General features: G+C 46.3%; 1 protein-coding gene across 2 annotated transcripts in view; it reads right to left on the reverse strand.

The window, feature by feature from the left end:
* OTUD3 (OTU deubiquitinase 3) overlaps nt 1-22,008 on the reverse strand; it is a 33,811-nt gene extending 11,803 nt beyond the window's left edge. For both annotated transcript variants that reach the window (XR_009732115.1, XM_061394756.1), the window contains exons 1-4: nt 21,646-22,008; nt 13,381-13,529; nt 8,262-8,374; nt 1,666-1,788 (exon numbers count right to left, since the gene is read on the reverse strand). Coding sequence is in view for 1 of the 2 variants with exons in the window: in XM_061394756.1 (XP_061250740.1) it covers nt 1,666-1,788; nt 8,262-8,374; nt 13,381-13,529; nt 21,646-21,866 (606 nt within the window). In the remaining variant the exon portion in view is untranslated. The remainder of the gene's footprint in view (nt 1-1,665; nt 1,789-8,261; nt 8,375-13,380; nt 13,530-21,645) is intronic.
* Nucleotides 22,009-23,014: the final 1,006 nt, after the last annotated feature.

Below are 23,014 nucleotides of genomic sequence, written 5' to 3' on the forward strand. Positions count from 1 at the left end.
TGGAATAGACTCAATGTCTAGAAATAGACCCAACTACATATGGGAACTTAGTACATGGAAGCAGCAGCAAGCCAAATCAATGGAGAAAAAGACGTGTAATTATAAAAATAAACAGTTTGGGCTCAAGGAAGTAACAACAAGGAAAAATACAGTTGAATCCATACACTCACATCTGTACAATGTAAGTACCAAATAGAGACGTGACCTAATTTTCTTTTAAAAAATGAACATACAGAAGTACTAAAATAAAGTATGTGAAAATTCTTTTTAAACTCAGAATGGGAAAGAGCTTCCTAATTATGACCCAAAAACCCAGAAGACATTTACCTGATGTCTTGAAAATGAGATAAATTTAACCACATAAAAATCTAAAATTCCTTCATAGCAAAGACAATATGAGAAATAATAAAAAGATAACAGACTGAAAAAAATTTTGCAACTCATATCTCAAATAGAGGCTAATTTCCCTAGTACATAAAGGATTTCCCAAAAATCATTAAGAAGACTGAACAGAAAAAAAATAAAGAACATGCATACAGTTCACACACAGGAAAGTACAAACTGGTTTTAAACACAAGAAAAGATGTATAAGCTCATTAATAAGAAAAATAGAAATTAAAATTCTGTTAGGATTTTTCGCTGAGTGACACAGATTTAAAAACTGCTAACACACTGTGTCGGCAAAGGTACAGAAGAGACACGCTGCAAGTGGGAGGGCAGGCTGGTGAGACTGCGGCAGGGAACAGCCTGGCAAAGCCACCAAGCCATAGACGCACACATCCTCCACGCGGAAAGAGCCTTCTAGGGATTTACTCCACAGATACACCCGCGCGTGTGTGAAAAGCATGCATGTAAGGCACTGTGTGTTGTTTGTAAAAACCAAGTTTGAAAGCCATATAAAGTCCATCGAAGGGCCTAATGAAGCACATCATAATGCATCCACACACTAAGTAACCACGGAGCCGTTTAAAAAGATGTAGGAAGTTCCTTATGTCCTGCTATGAATTAAAGTCCGAGATATGTTCCATTTGAAACGTGCAGCGCAGAACGCTACGCAGAGGATGCCACGACTGTGGGTGAGGAGCGCGCACTCTAGCTAAGCTAGACCACATGCACACACGCACGTGATGCCTGATACGCACACACCTGTAGGCAGCTTTACGGTGTGCTAACAACAGTGGCCGCACCCACTGTCACCAGAGAGGCAAACGGGGACAGAGTGACCCGCACCGTGTGTCTTTAAATTACAAAGAAAGTGTCTGATCACGTGAGGAAAGACATAGGAAATAATGGGAAAAGCTATACAAATACGAAAACAGTTACAAAAATGCTGATTCGTGTTGTTTTATTCTCTTCTTTACTTTTTCTATAGTTCCCAAATTTTAGATACGAAGCATGAATCAATTTTAAAACATGGAAGTAATTTTAAATGTTTATATAAATTATAGTCATGCAACCACAGCCATCACTGTGAGGGAAAGCAGCAGAATGACAATTTTATCCACTGCCCTCACCCAAATGAACAAAGTTTAAAAAAAAAAAAACAAGCCCACAGATTCTTAGAGGCAGCTTTCTATGAAAACGTGCCTGGCTTCTGGCTCCAGGGCTCGGAGCCCCCGACCGGATCCCCACAGGGCTGAGAGCAGAGGACGCCGGCCCGCTCACCTCCGTCTGCAGGCGTGCGGGCGCCTCTGAGTTGTCGTTGAGCCTGCGCACGCTGTCATAGTGCTCGCCGTGCCGGTACGCGATGTGCAGCTCCCGCCCGTTGCTCCTGTCTGTGCCGCGGATCTGCAGGCAGAGGGAGAGGAGATGCCAGCGAGGGTCTGCGGTGTCCACGTCGGAAGAGAAAGGCCACCTGGCCCCCAGGACGCCCCGTCCACAGGCTCTCTACAACACCGACTGGGAGCACCACTGTGATGCGTCCTAACCAAGTTCTGAATCATCTTTCTCCCACTCATGTGTGTATGACTCCATGTACTTAATATGCAACTAAGTAGAAATAAAGCCATTTGAAAAGGCATGTTCAAAAACAAATTTACCACAAAGTTAAGTAAGTGGGCAAATTTACCACAAAGTTAAGTAAGTCTAAGTTTCAGGAGCATCAGGACCCCTCAGCCCCTCAAATGCTCAGGATGCAGATTTGTGAGCCTTGCATCTCAGAAAACTGGGGGCCCTCTTTGATGAAAAAAATATATAAAATTGCTATCACCCTTCCCAAGACCTTGAAAGGGGGCCATAAAATTGAAAGACCTCATACTTAGGCTTCACAGAAAATCTACCCTGTTTTTAAAATAAAAACAGCATTTTTCATCAAACACATACTGAGAAACACACAAATGTCCCATCTATGTCAATTTCAAAACAAAACCACGTATAGCTGAGCAGCACTCCTGCACTGCACACCCCAGAGGTGTTGCTCTCACAGTGTTCTGTGTGACTGCACCCCTGGAGCACAACCCAGCCAGAACAGCGCTCCCAGGAGTCATGCGAAACACACGCCCTGAGATGCAGCCTAGGCATTTCCCCCAAACCACCATCTCCACAGAGGCTCCAGAGTAATCCTCAATCTGTCCTTTAGAAGGCTGAGACTGTCTGTTAAATCCCCCAAATATCAGCACCTCCTTATCTTTGCGCAAAGTCATAGGCAGCTAAGACATTATTATTAAATAGTATCCATCACTTCATGGGAAATAGATGGGGAAACAGTGGAAATAGTGTCAGACTTTATTTTTCTGGGCTCCAAAATCACTACAGATGGTGACTGCAGCCATGAAATTAAAAGACGCTTACTCCTTGGAAGGAAGTTATGACCAACCTAGATAGTATATTCAAAAGCAGAGACATTACTTTGCCAACAAAGGTCCGTCTAGTCAAGGCTATGGTTTTTCCTGTGGTCATGTATGGATGTGAGAGTTGGACTGTGAAGAAGGCTGAGCGCCGAAGAATTGATGCTTTTGAACTGTGGTGTTGGAGAAGACTCTTGAGAGTCCCTTGGACTGCAAGGAGATCCAACCAGTCCATTCTGAAGGAGATCAGCCCTGGGATTTCTTTGGAAGGAATGATGCTGAAGCTGAAACTCCAGTATTTTGGCCACCTCATGCGAAGAGTTGACTCATTGGAAAAGACTCTGATGATGGGAGGGATTGGGGGCAGGAGGAGAAGGGGACGACAGAGGATGAGATGGCTGGATGGCATCACTGACTCGATGGACGTGAGTCTGGGTAAACTCCAGGAGTTGGTGATGGACAGAGAGGCCTGGCATGCTGCGATTCATGGGGTCGCAAAGAGTCGGACACGACTGAGCGACTGATCTGATCTGATCTGTGGTCTAAAAACATAGCAAAACCATGAAACAAACAGGAACCACACAGGTCTAGCGGTCAGAATCACAGCAGTTTTCTCCAGGTAGAGTATCTAGGTCTCAAAGGGCATAGAGTCTGGTTTTGACACATAGAAAATACAGAGAGCACTGCTCATCTCCCAGGAAGACTACTGGGAAGGAAATTAGCCAATCAGAATCTGTGAGTGATGTCATCCCTACAGCACTTACATATTTAAATAATAACAACACACTATGTATGTATTATCCAGAGGAAAAAATAACTTGAGCACCAGTCACCAAAGTGTTAACTATGCTGCTCAAGGTGAGGGAGCTCACAGAGGACGTTCACTTTCTATACGTGTCTATACTTACATGTGTCTATACTGTTTACAGAAGCATATATTCTATCTGCAGCCAAAAAAAAAAAAAAATAGTAGGCTGAGTATAAACCTCATTATTAATATAAAAGCTAATTCAGTTTTAACTCTCAAATTTTATAAGATGCTTCACTGGGGTAGGGGGTGATGGGGGAAACCTAGTGGATAATTACAGTATACAGAAAATGTATTTATTTTGAAAACACACACTTTGACTGTTAAGCAATTCATAAAAGGGAACACTACAGAAATACATGGATTTAAGAGGGAAAAAAAGCAATTCATAAAAGGAAACACTACAGAAATACATGGATTTAAGAGAAAAAAAAAAAGTCTAACTGAAAAATATCTTCCACAACTACCTAGAAAATTAAGAAACTTTAAAAAAGCTATTGATGGAGCAATAGGCAAGCTGTAGTTACTAAGATGGCACAGAGTATACTCCTTCAAGAATAGGATTGTTATGCTGTATATTCAAATGCTTTTGATGACTTCTGCTAAGCAGTACAGAACTGGGACAATGAAGGAGGTAACCAGTCTTCCTGACTCAAAGACATCCGGAGGAAGAGCGCGCCTCAGTAACATGATGGCTCTCCTGGGAGGACACGCGACGACACTGCCCCAGAGCAAACAGCACACGAGGATACCGTTTCCTCCGGCTCGCCGTGTCCCTGTAAAGTAAGAGTCCTCACCCATCTAGGCAGTAGCTACTTGATCCTGTTGTAGTGTGATTGTTAGGAGGACATTATGCCAGACACAAAAAGTGATATATTTCCATTTATATGACACTCTGAAAAGGCAAAACCGTGCTGTGCTGTGCTTAGTTGCTCAGTCGTGTCCAGCTCTGCAACACCATGGACTATAGCCCGCCAGGTTCCCTCTCCTGGGGATTCTCCAGACGAGAATACTGGAGTGGGCTGCCATGCCCTCCTCCAGCAGATCTTCCCAACCCAGGGATCGAACCCAGGACTCCCACATTGCAGGTGGATTCTTTACTGTCCAAGCCACTGGGGAAGCCCAAGAATACTGGAGTGGGTTGCCTATCCCTTCTCCAGGGGATCTTCCAGACCCAGGAATCAAACCAGGGTCTCCTGAATTACAGGCAGATTCTTTACCAGCTGAGCTACCAGGGAAAACCAAAGGCAAAACTACAAGAGGCAAATGAGATTAGTGGTTCCAAGAATCTGGGAAAGAGGAGAAGGGACTAGTGCCTACAAAGAAGCATGAGGTACTTTTTGGGGCAGTGGGAATATTCTATACGCAGGTAGCAGACATCCTGGAATACGGGGTCAAGTGGGCCTTAGGAAGCATCACTGCGAACAAAGCTAGTGGAGGGGATGGAATTCCAGTTGAGCTATTTCAAATCCTGAAAGATGATGCTGTGAAAGTGCTGCACTCAATAAGCCAGCCAATTTGGAAAACTCAGCAGTGGCCACAGGACTGGGAAAGGTCAGTTTTCATTCCAATCCCAAAGAAAGGCAATGCCAAAGAATGCTCAAACTACCACACAATTGCACTCATCTCACACGCTAGTAAAGTAATGCTCAAAATTCTCCAAGCATGGCTGCAGCAATATATGAACTGTGAACTTGCAGATGTTCAAGCTGGTTCTAGAAAAGGCAGAGGAACCAGAGATCAAATTGCCAACATCCACTGGATCATCCAAAAAGCAAGAGAGTTGCAGAAAAACATCTATCTCCGCTTTATTGACTATGCCAAAGCCTTTGACTGTGTGGATCACAACAAACTGTGGAAAATTCTGAAAGAGATGGGAATACCAGATCACCTGACCTGTCTCTTGAGAAACCTGGATGCAGGTCAGGAAGCAAGAGTTAGAACTGGACATGGAACAACAGACTGGTTCCAAATAGGAAAAGGAGTACGTCAAGGCTGTATATTGTCACCCTGCTTATTTAACTTATATGCAGAGTACATCATGAGAAACGCTGGACTGGAAGAAGCACAAGCTGGAATCAAGATTCCCAGGAGAAATATAAATCACCTCAGATATGCAGATGACACCACCCTTATGGCAGAAAGTGAAGAGGAACTAAAAAGCCTCTTGATGAAAGTGAAAGAGGAGAGTGACAAAGTTGGCTTAAAGCTCAACATTCAGAAAACTAAGATCATGGCATCTGCTCCCATCACTGCATAGCAAATAGATCGGGAAACAGCGGCTGACTTTATTTTTGGGGCTTCAAAATCACCGCAGATGGTGACTGCAGCCATGAAATTAAAAGATGCTTTCTGCTTGGAAGGAAAGTTATGACCAACCTAGACAGAACATTAAAAAGCAGAGCTGTTACTTTGTCAACAAAGGTCTGTCTAGTCAAGGCTATGGTTTTTCCAGGAGTCATGTATGGATGTGAGAGTTGGACTATAAAGAAAGCTGAGCACTGAAGAATTGATGCTTTTGAACTGTGGTATTGGAGAAGACTCTTGAGAATCCCTTGGACTGCAAGGAGATCCAACCAGTCCATCCTAAAGATCAGTCCTGATGTTCATTGGAAGGACTGATGTTGAAGCTGAAACTCCAATACTTTGGCCACTTGATGTGAAGAGCTGACTCATTTGAAAAGACCCTGATGCTGGGAAAGATTGAGGGCAGGAGGAGAAGGGGATGACAGAGGATGAGATGGTTGAGTGGCATCACCAACTCAATGGACATGAATTTGGGTGAACTCCGGGCGTTGGTGATTGACAGGGAGGCCTGGCATGCTGCGGTTCATGGTGTCACAAAGAGTAGGACACGACTGAGTGACTGAACTGAACTGAGGTAATGGTAGCATTTACATGACTATGTCCAAACACAAACTATACACCAGAGAAGGGTGAATTTTGATATATGTAAATTATGTATCTATAATTGACTTTATTTTTAAAGAACAAAAGCTAAGCAAAGGAATAAGCAATTTACAAAGGAATATATATGCAGGTGGTACAGGAAAATGGGATTCCCTGGTGGCTCAGACAAAAAAGAATTTGCCTGCAATGCAGGAGACACAGGTTTGATCCCTGGGTTGGGAAGTACCCTTGGAGAAGGAAATGGCAACCCACCCCACTATTCTTGCGTGGAGAATCCCTTGGACAGAGAAGCCTGACGGGCTACAGTCCATGGGGTCCCAAAGAGTCAGCCATGACTGAGCAACTAAAACTTTCGCTTTTCACAGGAAAACAATGAGGGAAGAAAGGTCATTGCTACGTTTGTAATATGATATATAGGGATATATACTGTGTGTAGATATATACATTCGGATGTATCTATGTGTGTGTGCATGCTCAGTCGCTCAGTCGTGTCCGACTCTGTCCAACTCCACGGACTGTAGCCGTCAGGCTCCTCTGTCCACAGGATTTCCCAGGCAACAGTACTGGAGTGCGCTGCCATTTCCTCCTCCAGGGACCTTCGCGACCGAGGGACAGAACCAGAGTCTCCTGGAGCTCCCGCGGTGCAGGCATATTCTTTACCCCTGAGCCAGTTCTTAAACTGTGGCACTGTGGTATGTCTCTTCCCAGTCGCATACGAATGTTTGTATATTTAAAAGTGGGTGTGAATAACATGGATACACACTAAAATGTTAACAGCAATTATCTCTAGGAAGTGTGGGTGATTTTTATTTGCCTTTATGGGCTTTTCTGAATTTTCAAATTGTTCTATAATCATTATGTTTTACTTTCTAATGTAAACAAAGCTAGAACTGGGGAAGCAGTAGAGAAGGGGAGGGAGGAGTCTGGTGGGAACCGCCTGGCCGGTCTCCAGGAGCTGAGCCACAGGGTGCCAAGTGCAAGGAAGGCGAGCAGGGGTGGTCTGTGCACACTTTCATCCCGACCTTTGACTTCCACGCTCCAGAATGTTTGGTTTCACGGATTGTTTGGGAGATCAGGTTAATTTAGAACACAAAGGTAACTTAGAATACCAACGGCAAGGGCGAAGGGGTATGAGGAGGGGAAGGGAGGCCTAAGCGGCTCAACATCACGCTCTGCCATCCCACAGCACAAACTGAACACTTGTGAAATCCTACTTGCTGCAGAAACACTATCAGAATGCTACGGCTAGCTGGGGAGAGCACAGACATAGAGCTTGACGCCCTAGGCCATGAAATTTTGTTGTTCAAAAGTTCTTTTTTAGCAACACTTTATTATAGTCAATTTGGTCTTTGTTTCTCTGCATCTAAAAAACAAAAACATACACATGGAACAGGTATATTCACACTAGAATCTGCATGCAAATCCTCTGAATTCTCATCCAGAGATTTTTACAAAATTATCTATGCTATTTCCACATTACGCTCTCTGCCCCAAATCACCCAATTAACTAACTGTTAGTTAGTAGTATTAGTTAGTTAGTTAGTTAGTATTTCTGGCATTTTAAGTCTCTGAATTATACTTCAGCCTCCATTGGTAATGCAGGGTTTAATTCCAAGCCACCACAAGCTTGGTGAGGTTCACAGTCCAAGCTACCCTGCATAGTTCAATATTATCAGTCAAGCCCCATTATCTTAGGATATCCCCAACGATAATTTTTAAATGAAGGCTTAACATAAATTCCTCAATAGATGACCTACCTGCCACAAAGGGGCATTAAGTTGATGAATCACCACATTCAACTGATGATTTCTTGCAAAGGCTACAATTGCATCATTGCCAGCAAATGTTCCAGGCTTTGCCAAACTGGCCACTGTATGAAGGAAATAGGAAAGAAAAACAAAGTCTTTATAATGGAAAAACCCAAATGCAAACACGCTTTGGTATTTGTTTAGTTCCACAACTGAGAAATCAGGGTATATGCCTAGCAAAGTCCAATGGCTTTGTCAGAGTCTGGCAGTCTGCATGTTCACAGTTCGTTCTCTATCTCATAAATCACTTTGAACCCTCAAAACGGCCCTCTGAGAGAAGTGAAAGAGGTACTACCATGCACACCGTCTTACAGATGAGGAAACTGAAGCAGAGGGCAGTTTGTAACTGTGTCCACGGTCACAAGTCAGTACACAGCAGAGCTGAGTTCTACCCCAGGCATCCTGACTCCAAGATCTTGGCTCTTGGCCACTCCGTTATACAGCCTGTCACAATTTGCCCTCAAGGAGTTTACAACCAGTGGGGGACAAACAAGAAAACAGACACTGTGATATGCAGGAGCTTCAGGAAAGAAACACGAAGTAAAGCATCTGGCCTTACACAGAGAAGTCTGACCTTTGCCCCTGGCTCCTGGGAGAGAACCTCTAAAACCTTGGCATTTCCCAAGTGACAGGGGTGTCTTTATTATCCACAGTGGGCCCCTCAGCCACATTTAACTGTTTATGCTAAGTTTATGCATGAGGTGACTTTCGGAGGACCTCTCTGGTCAAGTCACACTAGGAAGACCTCAGGGACTAGAGAATGACTTCAACCACTTAGGCAATCAATCAATAACATCTACATGATGACAGCCTAATAAAAATTCCGGACACTGATGTTTGGGTGAGGTTCCCTGGTTGACAGTACTGTGTACTGTGTAACCTTCCGATATTTTACCCTTGTATAACCTTCCAAGATTCTCAGTTCAGTCACTCAGTCGTGTCCGACTCTTTGCAACCCCATGAACCACAGCACGCCAGGCCTCCCTGTCCATCACCAACTCCCAGAGTCCACCCAAACCCATGTCCATTGAGTCAGTGATGCCATCCAACCATCTCATCCTCTGTCGTCCCCTTCTCCTCCTGCCTTCAATCTTTCCCAGCATCAGGGTCTTTTCAAATGAGTCAGCTCTTCGCATCAGGTGGCCAAAGTATTGGAGTTTCAGCTTCAGTATCAGTCCTTTCAAAGAACACCCAGGACTGATCTCCTTTAGGATGGACTGGTTGGATCTCCTTGCAGTCCAAGGGACTCTCAAGAGTCTTCTCTAACGATTCTACCCTTTGGCTAATTTGACCTGGATCTTTTCCTTGTAATACACTATATAACTGTGAGTATAACAGACTTCAGTGAGCTCTGTGATTCCTTCTAGCAAACTATCAAACCTGAGAATGGTTCTGAGAAACCACAAATTTGCAGCTGGTGTCAGAAGTCAGTCTTAAGACTGTGTCTTCAAACCTTGCAGCTTGGCTAACTCCACGTGGGGAACATAAGCCAGTGTGAACAGTGGGGAGGGGTGGGGAGGTGTACCAGATAAGCTTCTCAGCTGAGACAACTACAATGCTTCCCAAAGGGCAGGTAAAAGACAAACAGAAGAGGAATGGATGGTGTTCCAAGCAGAAGCAAGAAAGAGAACACAATGAGTTTACGGACTGCACAGTACTGGCAGGAACTTAGAATGCTGAGATGGCAGGGCGGGGGAGCAAGAAAATATACTGGGAAATGGCAAGAGGGTAGGGGAACAAGAAAATCACACATCATAAAGGCTAAAGAGCTGGAAGGTTCTAGAGGTCAATGGGGAGCTGCCTACAAGTGTTAGACGGGGGAAGACCTACTTAATATATGTCTGATCACCTCTCTGGCTTCCACACGGAAAGCAAAGTGAAAGGGTCAGGAGGCAGTGAGAGCAATCCACAGCAAATGGTCAGAGGCCTGGTTCTGTGAGGCGGCAGAAATGAGGGAAACACACTACAGGAAAAGTGACAAGACTTCACAAGTGAGCAGTATGAGAAGGCATTAGGAACATGCAGGTTTCTGGTGGGTATCTGTTTAGTTAGGGAAAAGATGATGCTGATTCTCCAAAGCCATAGACCAGAGAAAAGACACAGTCAGAGGCAAGGATAACCAGGTCCTGAAGAGTTAAGTGAGTCATTCAATTCCATCAACAAATATGAGTGTGGAATGTGCCAGCCATTGCCACAGTGGGGAACAGACACAGTTCCTGCCCTCAAGAATCTCACAGTGTAACAAGGTAGACATTAAAAACACATAACTACACGAGCAGGAAACGTAGCAAGTCCAGGCTTCCACTGACACACAAGGAGAACGTGCAGATTCCAGGTTTCACTTCTGTCTGCTATGGCAATCAGAGCCACTACCCTGTGATACTCAAACCAAGACACAGCACCTGTGCATCTAAGGTCCTCCACCCCCTAAACCTGCCGCATGGTCTTCACTGAAGAGGGCCAAAGCAGAACTCCAAGTCACAAACTAAAGATTCTCTTCACATAAAATATTTATTGAGTCAATGACTCAACTCATTTCATATATCATTAAACAACAAAACTTGCTCCATATATCCATATTTAATCTATAAACTGGTGACCACCTAATTAACTGGTGCCTGCCAGACAAAAAATGATCCAGGAAGAGGACCGTGAGAAGTCAGGGACTAGAATAAACTACTCAGTGGAGTTTCGCTGCTGTGTCTCTCTTGCTGCTTGTGCCTAATGAATGAGTGCTTTCCCAGTGATGAATGAGAAAAGCTTCCTGCTCAAATGTGTTCCTCCTCTGCCTTTTAATTTATTAAAGCACAGCTACCCTAGCCATTCCTCAAGCACAACTTCAAAATCATCTCTGTCTCTGCCACCTCCAGGGAGGCCTGTCAACTACACTGCCACACTGGGGGCTGGCCTGGACCCACTCATCATCCCCAGGAAGAGCCCTGGGGGAACGTGCTCACCCCTTCACCAACGTGCAGAGCCCTCCACCTCAGCCCCTTCGCAGTCTCTCCCCCACCCACTCCTGACTGGTTCCCAGAGTCAGCGCTCCAAAACACAGAATGATTCTCTTTCCTGAGACAGATAAGACTATGAGCCCTGCGATGAAAATGCTATTTGTAACACATAAATATATTAGCACCTAGCACAGCAGTCTCAGTAAATAATTGTCAGAATCAAAGCTTAAAACTCGTAAGTATTTTCTTACTAGATTTGAGCCTATTAAAGTACTAATTTAAATCCCTGACTTGCCTCAGAGAAATCAGATTGTCTTTGGGTTTGGGGGAGAAATTAAAATGACCTTACTGGTTTTTCTGATTATAAAAGTAATTCATAATCACTTAAAAATCAGAAAATCTACAGAAGATAATTTAAATACTCAATAGTCCCAGGATCCTCAGATGGCTGGCACTTACTAAGAACTTATTTTAATTGCATAATCTAGTTTACTCTTTACTAAAACCCCCTAGAAATTAGGTCCTATTATTTCCCCTCAATAGAAGTTCTTGAAAGAGAGTGGTTTCTGATAAATAAGTGGAGCCAAGAGTTATAAAACATAACTAACAACCATAAACTGTTAGCATCTTTCCAGACTTGCAGATGATATCACTCTAATGGCAGAAAGCAAAGAGGAACTAAAGAAGCTCTTGATGAGGGTGAAAGAGGAGACTGAAAAACCTGGCTTAAAACTCAACATTCAAAAAACTAAGATCATGGCAACCAGTCCCATTATTCTGAGGCAAATAGAAGGGTAGGAAAGAGGAAATAGTGACAGATTTTATTTTTCTGGGCTCAATATCACTGCAGGTGGTGACTGCAGCCATGAAATTAAGCCATGAAACTGCAGCCATGAAATACAAAGACACTTGCTTCCTAGAAGAAAAACTATGACAAATGTAGACAGCATATTAAAAAGCAAAGACATCCCTTTGCCAACAAAGGTCCTTATAGTCAAAGCTATGGTTTTCCCAGTAGTCATGTATGAATGTGAGAGTTGGACCATAAAGAAGGCTGAGCACCAAAGAACTGAGGCTTTCAAACTGTGGTGCTGGAGAAGACTCTTGAGAGACCCTTGAACTACAAAATCAAACCAGTCAAACCTAAAGGAAATCAACCCTGAATATTCATTGGAAGGACTGATGCTGAAGCTCCAATACTTTGGCCACCTGATACAAAGAGCCAACTCACTGGAAAAGACCCTGATGCTAGGAAAGATGGAAAGCGGGAGAAGGGGACGACAGAGGATGAGATGGTTGGAGGCCATCACCGACTCAATGGACATGAGTTTGAGTAAGCTCTGGAAGTAGTGAAAGGCAGGGAAGCCTGGCGTGCTGCAGTCCATGGGGTTTCAGAGAGTCAGACACCTACTACAGACCTTCCCTAATGTGTTTTGTATAAACACACCTTTTAAAAATAGGGTCAATCTTGGAATGCGGAGTGGCGCAGTAGATGGGAATCCACCTGCCACTGCAGGGGACAGAGGTTCAATCCCTCTCTGGGAAGATCCCACATACTGCGGGGCAACTAAGTCCGTGCACCACAATTACTGAGCCTGCACTCCAAAGCCCTTGAGCCGCAACCATGAGCCTGCATGCTGCAGCCACTGAAGCCTGTGCATCCAGAGCCTGCGCTCCGCAACGAGAGAAGCCCCTGGAGTGAGAAAGCCCCGCACTGCAGTCAAGAGTAGCCCCGCACTGAAACCGGAGAAAGCCCGTGTGCAGCAACGAAGACAAGGCACAGCCAAAAATAAATAAAACTTTTTTTAAAAATAGGATCAATCTAAACACACTGTTTTATAACCTGCTTCCCCCTTCTCCCTTCCCCTCCACCCCAAATAAAGTCACTTTTCTAGTTAATTATCATCATTTTTATCAATGGCACCCACATCTAAACGTACTGATTCTTAACTGCCTAACATGCTGCCTGTTACAGAGCAGACAAACAAATATTTTTTGAATAAAAAATGCCATAATTTATGTAATCAAACCCCTAGCTGGGAGGGTCGGGGATGCTAACGGATTTAATTGCCCAATGCGTTACTCCTGGAGGATCCAGTGTCCCACGGTGAACCTACCATGTTTCTCAAAAGGAATGTCATCTTCTACAAAGGGTTCAAAATCTTCCCGCTGCTTTATCATGTAGTCCACTGTCTCCTGTCGGTGCTTGACATGATTTCGTGAGTGTCCTTCCAACTGATCACCAAGAGCTCTGAAGAGGCAATTGCTATCAAAACAAAAATGCTGGTCAAGACCTTTTAAAAATGAGCTTAGTTCATCTCAAACAATGATGCTTCATGGCAGGCCATCCAAGGTAATCTTTCACACAGAGAAGAGATAAAGCTTCAACCCTCTGACTGCCCAGGATTCTTCCCAGATACCAGGGGCAGGAGAGCACCAGGGAAGATATTCAACCACATTACCTTTTTGAGAGGCAACAAACAAGAATCTACTCCCCACTTACGAGCTGGCTGACTCGGGAAAGATACTGAACTTCTCTGAGCCTCCACTGCTTCAAGTGGAGTTGGTGATTTACTAACCACCTGAAGACAGGGTCCAGACACTATGGCCACTCCACATCTAAGGGCTATCTATGACGCTCAGATCTCCTTCCAAAATGGTAAATCGTATCTACTACCTCTTTTTCGAAAGCCCTTCCACTATGGCTGCACAGCTAACTAATCAACAACTATCAAAAACACAGCACTCTGTCAAGCTCCCAATAGAAGCAATCACACGTCCCACCCTGTTCTGAGTCCTGAGGACACAGTGGAGAAAGGCTTGGGAGGGAGAGCACTGGGGCCGCCCACAGGCAAGCTCACAGCGACACTCTCCCTCCCTGGCGCCTCTTCTCTTACTCGAGGAGCCACAGTGATGTTTCTACTTCTGCCAGATGAAAATTCTCCTAGTTTTCCTTTTGTTTTCTTCCTAAAGTTAAAATGCTGGTAATAAATCTTAAGAGTTTATTTTCACACCCCTTAACGGCTTCTAAAATTCCAAACTACATCACAAACACAGAGCCCAGATACACAGAGACTGGAACACAATCTGGCATCCTCAAAACTAAGGCAAGAGCCGTTCTGAAGCCAAACAGTTGCCCACTTTCACATCAAACTGTTCACTCTTCCAAATGAAAATCTATGACATTCTAATCCCAAAAATAAACTCATCACTTCTCAAACGGCTTTAGACCTAAGTGTTTGGTGACGGAGGTTTTTTTTATTTTCAACTTAGAAAAGTGAGTTTTCAACAGAAAGTTGGAGAGGCAGGAATCTCATCAAACGTATAAGGATTTATACTTTTTTGGGGGGTGGGGAGGTAAGAAGGGAGATTTAAAAGGCAACAGATTCTATAAACAAAAGAATCCAAGAAACTCTGCATCTATCTGGGGCAACATTCTAGAAGGGACTAGAACGTAACAGTCCTATACACTAGAATGAGGGGTCTGTTGCTCAAATCTAACAATGGTGGTCTTTTTTCCACCACAGGGGTAAAAAAGGAAGCCAGTGGACAACATGTTCTCCATTTTAAGCTTCCCTCTCAAACTTTTCTTAAACCTTTACCAACTGCCGCTGCTGCTGCTAAGTCGCTTCAGTCGTGTCCGACTCTGTGCAACCCCATAGACGGCAGCCCACCAGGCTCCCCCGTCCCTGGGATTCTCCAGGCAAGAACACTGGAGTGGGCTGCTATTTCCTTCTCCAATGCAGGAAAGTGAAAAGCAAAAGTGAAGTCGCTCAGTCGTGTCCGACTCCTAGCGACCCCGTGGACCGCAGCCCACCAGGCGCCCCCGCCCGTGGGATTCTCCAGGCGAGAGCACTGGGGTGGGGCCAGCACCTTCTCCGTTACCAACTGCTACCACTAGTTTACTCCTGAACTCCATTTAAGAGGTGCGATTTGGCAAAAAATTACATATGAAGTTATTTTACACTTGATATCTCAAAATTCATGGTGTTCTACAGAAAGTAACATGTCTTCTAAGAACTTTCAGTAACGGGCGAATATTCCACACACAAGTCAAAAAAGCAGGTATACAACTGTGTACACTGCATAAGCTCAACACGCTCATCTGCATACCACGTACACAGATGCAGAGACACGCACAGATGTACGCGGGAAAAAGCACGGAAACCACCACTTACGCAGCTCTGACAGCGTGCCAGGGGCTGTTCCAGGCACTTCCCACGCACTAAAGCATTCAGTCCTTACAATTAACTCTATGAGACAGGCACAATCACTACCCCCTACGGTAAAGTGCCCAAGGTCACAAAATCAGTAGGTGGTGCATCCAGGACTCAATGCCAGGCACCAAAATGTTAGTGAAGTTACCCCTGGGTAGCTGGGAGTACCTAAAATGTTAAATATACTTTTCTATATTTAAAAAAAATTTCCTCGAGCTCACTAAAAATAGTCAAAATGAAAAATCAAGACAGATGATCACTTCCTTTCCTAAGTTATAAGGCAATGACACAGGAAATGTGAACACACGCTACAAATGACCAGGGTTCGCTTAGGGAGCCCAGGAAGAGCACGCACCACCCTCAGGAGAACAGTGCGGCCAGTGCCCGAGGGCCTTCAGGAGACCCGCTGTCTTCCGGGTCCACGCCCTCACCTACTACTCGAGAGCAGCGCCTCTCCGCCCTCACACTGCCGGTCTTCTGACAGTCCCTTGTCCCACGCGCCGGAAGGTGTTCAGCAGCATCTCCGGCCTCGACCGACTAGAGGCCGCGAGCACCACTGCCACTGCTCTCCTGCCAATGGGACAGCCAAAAGCATTTCCAGCCGCTGTCCTCCCCACTTCAGAACCACGTCACCATCCCTACAGATACACAGACACAAGTCATCAATCACACAAGTAGCATCCAAGGGCTTTGGGGGCTCAACAATTTAGCGCGAGACAATATTGCAACACAGGCATGAACATAACTAACGGGCTCTTAGGGTGCAGTAGGGCTTCCCAAGTGGCACCAGTGGTGAAGAACCTGCCTGCCAGTGCAGGAGACAGAGGGGCCCTGGGTTCCATCCCTGAGCTGGGAGGAGCCCCTGGAGGAGGCAATGGCAGCCCACTCCAGCATGCCTGCCTGGAGAAGCCCAAGGACAGAGGAGCCTGGCAGGCTACAGTCTATAGGGTCGAAGGGTTGGACACGACTGAAGCGACTTAAAACACACACAGGGTGCAGTAATAGTACAATATGCAGAAAAATGGGTGGCGGGTCAGGTTTTGTTCCCTTGTAGCTCAGCTGGTAAAGAATCCACCTCCAATGCAGGAAACCCCCGTCCACTTCCTGGGTCAGGAAGATCCGCTGGAGAAAGGATAGGCTACCCACTCCAGTATTCTTGGGCTTCCAGGGTGGCTCAGCTGGTAAAGAATCCGCCTGCAATGCAGGAGACCTGGGTTCAATCCCTGGGTTGGGCAGATCCTTTGGAAAAGGGAATGGCTACCCACTTCAGTATTCCGGCCTGAAGAATTTCATGGACTGTATAGTCTATGGGGTCGCAAAAAGTTGGACACGATTGAGTGACTTTCACTTTTGAGGTCAGACCACTGCTAGAGTACTAGATATAATTATTATCAGTACATTTTAAGGTATGTTCAAGTGAGGTGATGTGGCTTTAAACCTGGTGACCTTCAGCCAGAAGAAGGCTCCAGGGGACATGAAAGCTGCCTCCAACTGTCTGTCATGGTGAAAGGGATGTTATCCTTGTGCAATAAAACTAAAACCAAAACAAGGAAGCTACAGAGACAAAGACAAACAAAAGGCGACTCTGTGTTAGTTTTATACAGACAGACTGCACAGACTAAGGACTCTGTACATTTCTATTGTCAAGCCTCAGGAACTGTCCACTTATGTGCTATACAAGACGGTTGCCACTGTCCACAGGTGATTACTAACCACTTGAAACGTGGTTAATCCAAATTCAGTGTTGAATACTGGATTCTGAACACTTTTTTTAAAATGTAAAGTATCTCATTAAAATTTGTTACATTGACTATATGCTGAAATGACATTTTAGACACAGTGGCTTGCCGCATATACTAAAATTAATTTCATCTTTTCATTTTACGTTTTTAATATGGCTCCTGAAAAATTTTCAAATTATACATGTGGTTCTGATTTCGATCAGGCAGCGATGGGCTCAATCACTGACTCTCAAAAGTGTGATCTCTGACTAGCAACTTGATCATCACCTGCGAACTTGTTCAAAATGAAAATTCTGAGCCCTCCGCCCCAGGCCCGCTGAGTCAAACTCTCTGGGGTTGGGATCCAGCAATCTAGTCTCACTGAGGATTTAATTAGCCCTCCAGGTGATTCTGTTTTATGCTGAAGTTTGAGCAGCACTAGGGTCTAGACTCTAAATCAGCAGTTCTCAATAAAACTGCACTTGAGAATCACATGTGGACTTTTTTTTTCCCAATTATTCACAACCAGGCCCCACTGCCTGAGATTCTGGTGTGGCTGATCTGGGGCAGAGCCCACTCACTGTATTTTTTTCCAGAGCTCCCCAAGTGATTCTATTGTGCCACCAAGGTGGAAAACCACTGAGCAAGACTCAAAAGATGAGGCTGCTATACACGTGATGTAGGAACTAACGGGTATTGTAGATACCTTTCTGTCACTAAAATCCTACAATTATAAAAACAAGGTAAAACTTTAAAAATAAAACAACTTGTCTGAGACAGAAATAAGTAGCTAAAATTAATGACTCTTTAATGCTTTAATATTAGAACACTACTAGTTAGTCCTGTTATTTGAGGCTACATTTAGGAAGACACAACCGGATCGAGTTCAGAGAAATGTTACTATTGTACTGCCTAATCCAATTAGATTCTGTTCATGCTACATTCAATCATGTTTTTAAGAACCACATCAAGGTTAAAATATTTCCTGTTTTGAAACTGAATCCAATTTATGTGGGGCCACCCTGCAGACAACACAATAAATATGAAGGTGGCCCACGAAGCATCACAACACCCCATAAGCGGCTCCCTGATTAACCCATGCCACACTGGTCCAGCCCACATGCAGGCTACATTACAGAACACCAGCTGGTTTATTCCCAAGCACCCAAAGGTTCTAGCACGCTACAAATGCCACACTGCCAACAATGAATACATTTATATAGCGAGATGCTATCTCGGGCTATTCAATATTCTTATCAGACCAGAATGGAAAGTCAGAAGAGTGCAGACTTGATTATTTTTTCATTACCTAACTTCATATTTCACCAAGAGTACTCAAGAAATATCAACAAACAAAATAATCCATTGATATCTACCAACCCGAACAAACACAGGAAGCACCACCCACTGCATGGTGATAAAGCCTGTCTTCACCATATCCAAAACTGACAATGCTGCTGCTGCTAAGTCGCTTCAGTCGTGTCCGACTCTGTGCGACCCCACAGACGGCAGCCACCAGGCTCCCCGTCCCTGGGACTCTCCAGGCAAGAACACTGGAGTGGGCTGCCATTTCCTTCTCCATTGCATGAAAGTGAAAAGTGAAAGTGAAGTCGCTCAGTCGTGTCTGACTCTTAGCGACCCCATGGACTGCAGCGCACCAGGCTCCTCCGTCCATGGGATTTTCCAGGCAGGAGTACTGGAGTGGGTAATACTAAAGAGGACTAAACAGCCCACTGCATGGCACCCATGGGAAGAACTTGTGAACGGAAAGGGGTTCGCTTCACGGAGCCCACAGAGGAGGAATTACCATTATCATTTGACCTAACACTGTCCAAAGAACAGGCTTGTCAGAAGGGAGAGACATGAGCACTGCAGTCAAGCTGGCCTCCGGCCTTGTCATACTCAACACTTTGCAGATCTCTCAAAAATAAAGCGCTCCTGTGCCTTTCCACATATTACTCCTCAGTCCAGAACGCTCTCCTGGCATATTTCTATTGGCCTTCATGACCCAGCCTGAGCATGGCCTTCTCTGAGAGACATCTAGCGCAGGGCAGGTTTCGATGAACGTGTGCTGAATGGACGCGGCCTCCCTGGCCACTTCAGGGAGTGCTGGCCGCTTTCTTCTCAATAGTATGCTGTAATCAGTCACTGTAAAGAATATGTCAACTTGTATTTTAAGTATTTATACCATTCATTCTTAGAGTACGGCCCAGTTTGGGAAGGGAGGGTGTCTCTGAGGCCTTTTCAGAGTTCTGACTCCGCAACCAATGTCAGTTATCCTTTTCACTCTACTTCTCTCACAAGTGTACACTGGAGTTTTCTAGAGGCTACTTGATATACGATATCTGATGCTATCACTCTGAAAGCTAATATAATGTGTTTGCATACCATGCTTTTATTCTATTTTACTTTCTCATATAGTAAACACTGATAACCGTAATCCACATAAGCCAAAGCTCTTTGGAGTCCTCATTCATTCCAAAGAGGGCAAAGGGATCCTAAGACCAGAATGTTTGAGACCTGCTGTCCTGTCTCTCTCTTACTAGGCAATGTATTCCCAGCACGTTCCTCAACCAACGCTTGCCGAATTAACTAAAGAAATACGCTCTCTTCAGGGGCAGGGGAGCAGAAGCAGTACTCCCCAAGTTTCCCACAGCATTATGAAAACTCCCTCAAGATCTTACAACTCCCTGTGCCGCAATTCCTGCTCATAAGCAACCTTCTGTTGAGTATGTCAGTTTCCTGGACACACTGACAGTGGGAATACCATCCCCAGTATAGCAGACACAAGCAATCCAATCATTTGTAAGGAAGAGTCAGACACCAGCTCAGACCCACCAAATTCAACTAGTACTTCGGTTTATATACCAATGTCTTGTGCTTATGAGTGGCTAGTGCCCAGAATATTTAATAAACTATATTTGACAAAAATCAAGCTATTAGGCTAAAAGCAAGACCCAGCAAAGCAACCTTTGAACTGTAGCGACTCCACTAAGAAAACACCTCTTTGAGGGGCCCTGCTAAGGGCCTAGGTAGCCTTCCTCTATGATATTCTTGTCATCATTTATTCAACAAAAATGCAGTGAATGCCTTTAATGTACCAGGCAGTGTGTTAGGTGGTGGCGAATAAATTGCAATCAAGCTCTAAATCCAATCTGCCTAAAACACTGCACATATGTAAGAAAACTGCTGCTGCTGCTGCTGCTAAGTCGCTTCAGTCGTGTCCGACTCTGTGCGACCCCAGAAACCGCAGCCCTCCAGGCTCCCCCATCCCTGGGATTCTCCAGGCAAGAACACTGGAGTGGGTTGCCATTTCCTTCTCCAATGCATGAAAGTGAGAAACGAAAGTGAAGTCGCTCAGTCGTGTCCGACTCTTCGCGACCCCATGGACTGCAGCCCACCAGGCTCCTCCATCCATGGGATTTTCCAGGCAAGAGTACTGGAGTGGGGTGCCATCGCCTTCTCCGTGTAGGAAAACTGGGAAAGGTAAATTAAGGCCAGGTCATGAACAGTCTTGATTAATAAGGTGCAACATAATGTAATCCAAAAAACGTTTTCCTGCTCCTCTTCCACGATTAAGGCTAAGGCAATTCTATACGGTCTTCAGCTTCATCTTTCTTGCCTCTTTGCCTAGCTGAGCCCCCAGATGAAGGAAGAAACAATAGCCAGGCTGTTATTAATACTGCCTCTTCCACAGTGCCACACTCCTGCAACCAGACTCCCGTTTACCTACCCCCACAATGGGGATGCTAACTGATCTCCTCCCCTCTCCCTTCCCTTTTTCTTCTTTCCTCCACACTCCTGGATCCATATCCCTCTTCCTGGGGTCATTTTTCCTTCCCATCATCCATTCTCTCCCTCCTACTATCCCATCTGTTTACCCCGTGTCCTTTCAAAAAGCTGGACCTACAAAGCTGGACTTAGATTCCTGTCTAAACCCCCCAAGCAACCCTGGGTAAGCGCCACTGGTTACAGAGGAGAAACTGAAGTCCATGCAAGGAAGAATCAAGAGAAGCTGCCTTCAACTTAGCAAACGACAGGGCCTCGCAGGCCCAATTTCCCGAGTGTGGCAGGAGGGCAATGCCCAACAGTAAGGGCTCAAAGGAGTCCGAGCGTCCTGTCAAGTGGGGCTTACACCTCTCTGCGTCTGTCTGACCGTCATTGTGACAGGACAGCTCTTCGTACGGCCCTGCTCTCTGACTGGCTCCGTCTCATTCCCTCAGGTCTCGGCTTAAGAGTCACCTTATTTTTGCTGGGGGGAGGGGGTGCTTCCCGGCCACCGATCTAAGGGAGACCTTCTGTCAGGACCCACAGCTCGCCAGGACGAGGCGCCCGGCGGGCTCGGCTCGCGGGCGTCCCGCGCTCCGCCGACGCACGCGACGGTCAAGCCCCGGCGCGAACCGCGGCGCCGCCCCCCGGCCCCGCGCTCCCGGGCCCGCCTCACCCGTCCCCCGGCACCTCCCGCAGCTTCAGCCCCAGGGCCTGCAGCTGGTTGGCGAAGCTGACGAACTCCTCCTCGCAGGCCCCGCCGCCGCCGGACTCCGGCCGGTTCCGCCGCTCCTTGGCCAGGGCCCGGCGCGCCGCCCGCTCGTCCCGCTTGCGCTCGGCCTCGGCTTTGCGGCTGCCGCTGCCCGGCCGGCCCTTGGCGGCCTGCTTCCGGGACATGGCCTCGGCCCCCGCGGCCCGCAGCCGCAGGAGGAAGAGCCGCAGCACCGCCGGGGCGGCCGCCTCAGGGGCCGAAGGAGGAGAAGCGGCGCGGGCTACGGAGCCCGGCGACGGCGACGCGACCACCGCGCCTGCGCCGGCCTGAGGGCGGGGGCGGGGGGGTGGGGGGGAGGGAGAGGCACCTCGGTCACGTGGCGGGACCCCCTCCCCCCCCCCCTCGGCCTGGCCGGGCTGACAAGCGCCATAGAGAGCTCGTCGGCGAGAGCTAGAGGGGCTCTCCCCGTGTCTGTTTGCGCCGCTCCTCCCCCTAGCGGTGAGCAGACCTCCTAACTGCGGCGCCGCTGGGACCAGAGAGAACAGGGAAAGGTTCCAAAGCCGATGAGGAACAATTAAATAATAAAGTTGTTCAGTCGTGTCCGACTCTCTGCGACTTCATGGACTGTAGTCTCCGTCCATGGGATTCTCCAGGCAAGAGTACTGGAGTGGGTTGCCATTCCCTTTTAGAGGGGGATCTTCCCAACCCAGAGAGGGAACCTGGGTCTCCCACATTGCAGGCAGATTCCTTACTGTCTTAAAGCTGATCACCGAAGCATTGATGCTTTTGAGCTGTTGGAGAAGACTTGAGAGTCCCTTGGACGGCAAGGAGATCCAACCGATCCATCCTAAAGGAGATCAGTCCTGGGTGTTCGTTGGAAGGACTGAAGTTGAAGCTGAAACTCCAATACTTTGGCCACCTGATAGGAAAAACTGACTCACTGGAAAAGACCCTGATGCTGGGAAAGTTCGAAGGAGGGAGGAGAAGGGGACGACAGAGGATGAGATAGTTGGATGGCATCACCGACTCAAAGGACATGAGTTTGGGTAAACTCTGGAATTTGGTGATGAACAGGGAGGCCTGGCGTGCTGCAGTCCTTGGGGTCCCAAAGAGTCAGACACGACTGAGCGACTGAACTCTTTACTATCTGAGCCACCAGGGAAGCCTGATGGCTCAGCCCACACCCTTGATTTAATCCTGCCCTTCTCTCCTTCTCTGCCTTCTCTCATAACTCAGAGAGAAGTAGCCCTTGTCCAGAACCACCAGTTCCTCTAATAATCTGGATTCCACCCTAACGCCACCAACCTAGGTTTGCCTGAACCCAGGGTTTTCA

Source organism: Bos javanicus, chromosome 2 (genome assembly GCF_032452875.1).
Source record: "Bos javanicus breed banteng chromosome 2, ARS-OSU_banteng_1.0, whole genome shotgun sequence".
NCBI lineage: Eukaryota > Metazoa > Chordata > Mammalia > Artiodactyla > Bovidae > Bos > Bos javanicus.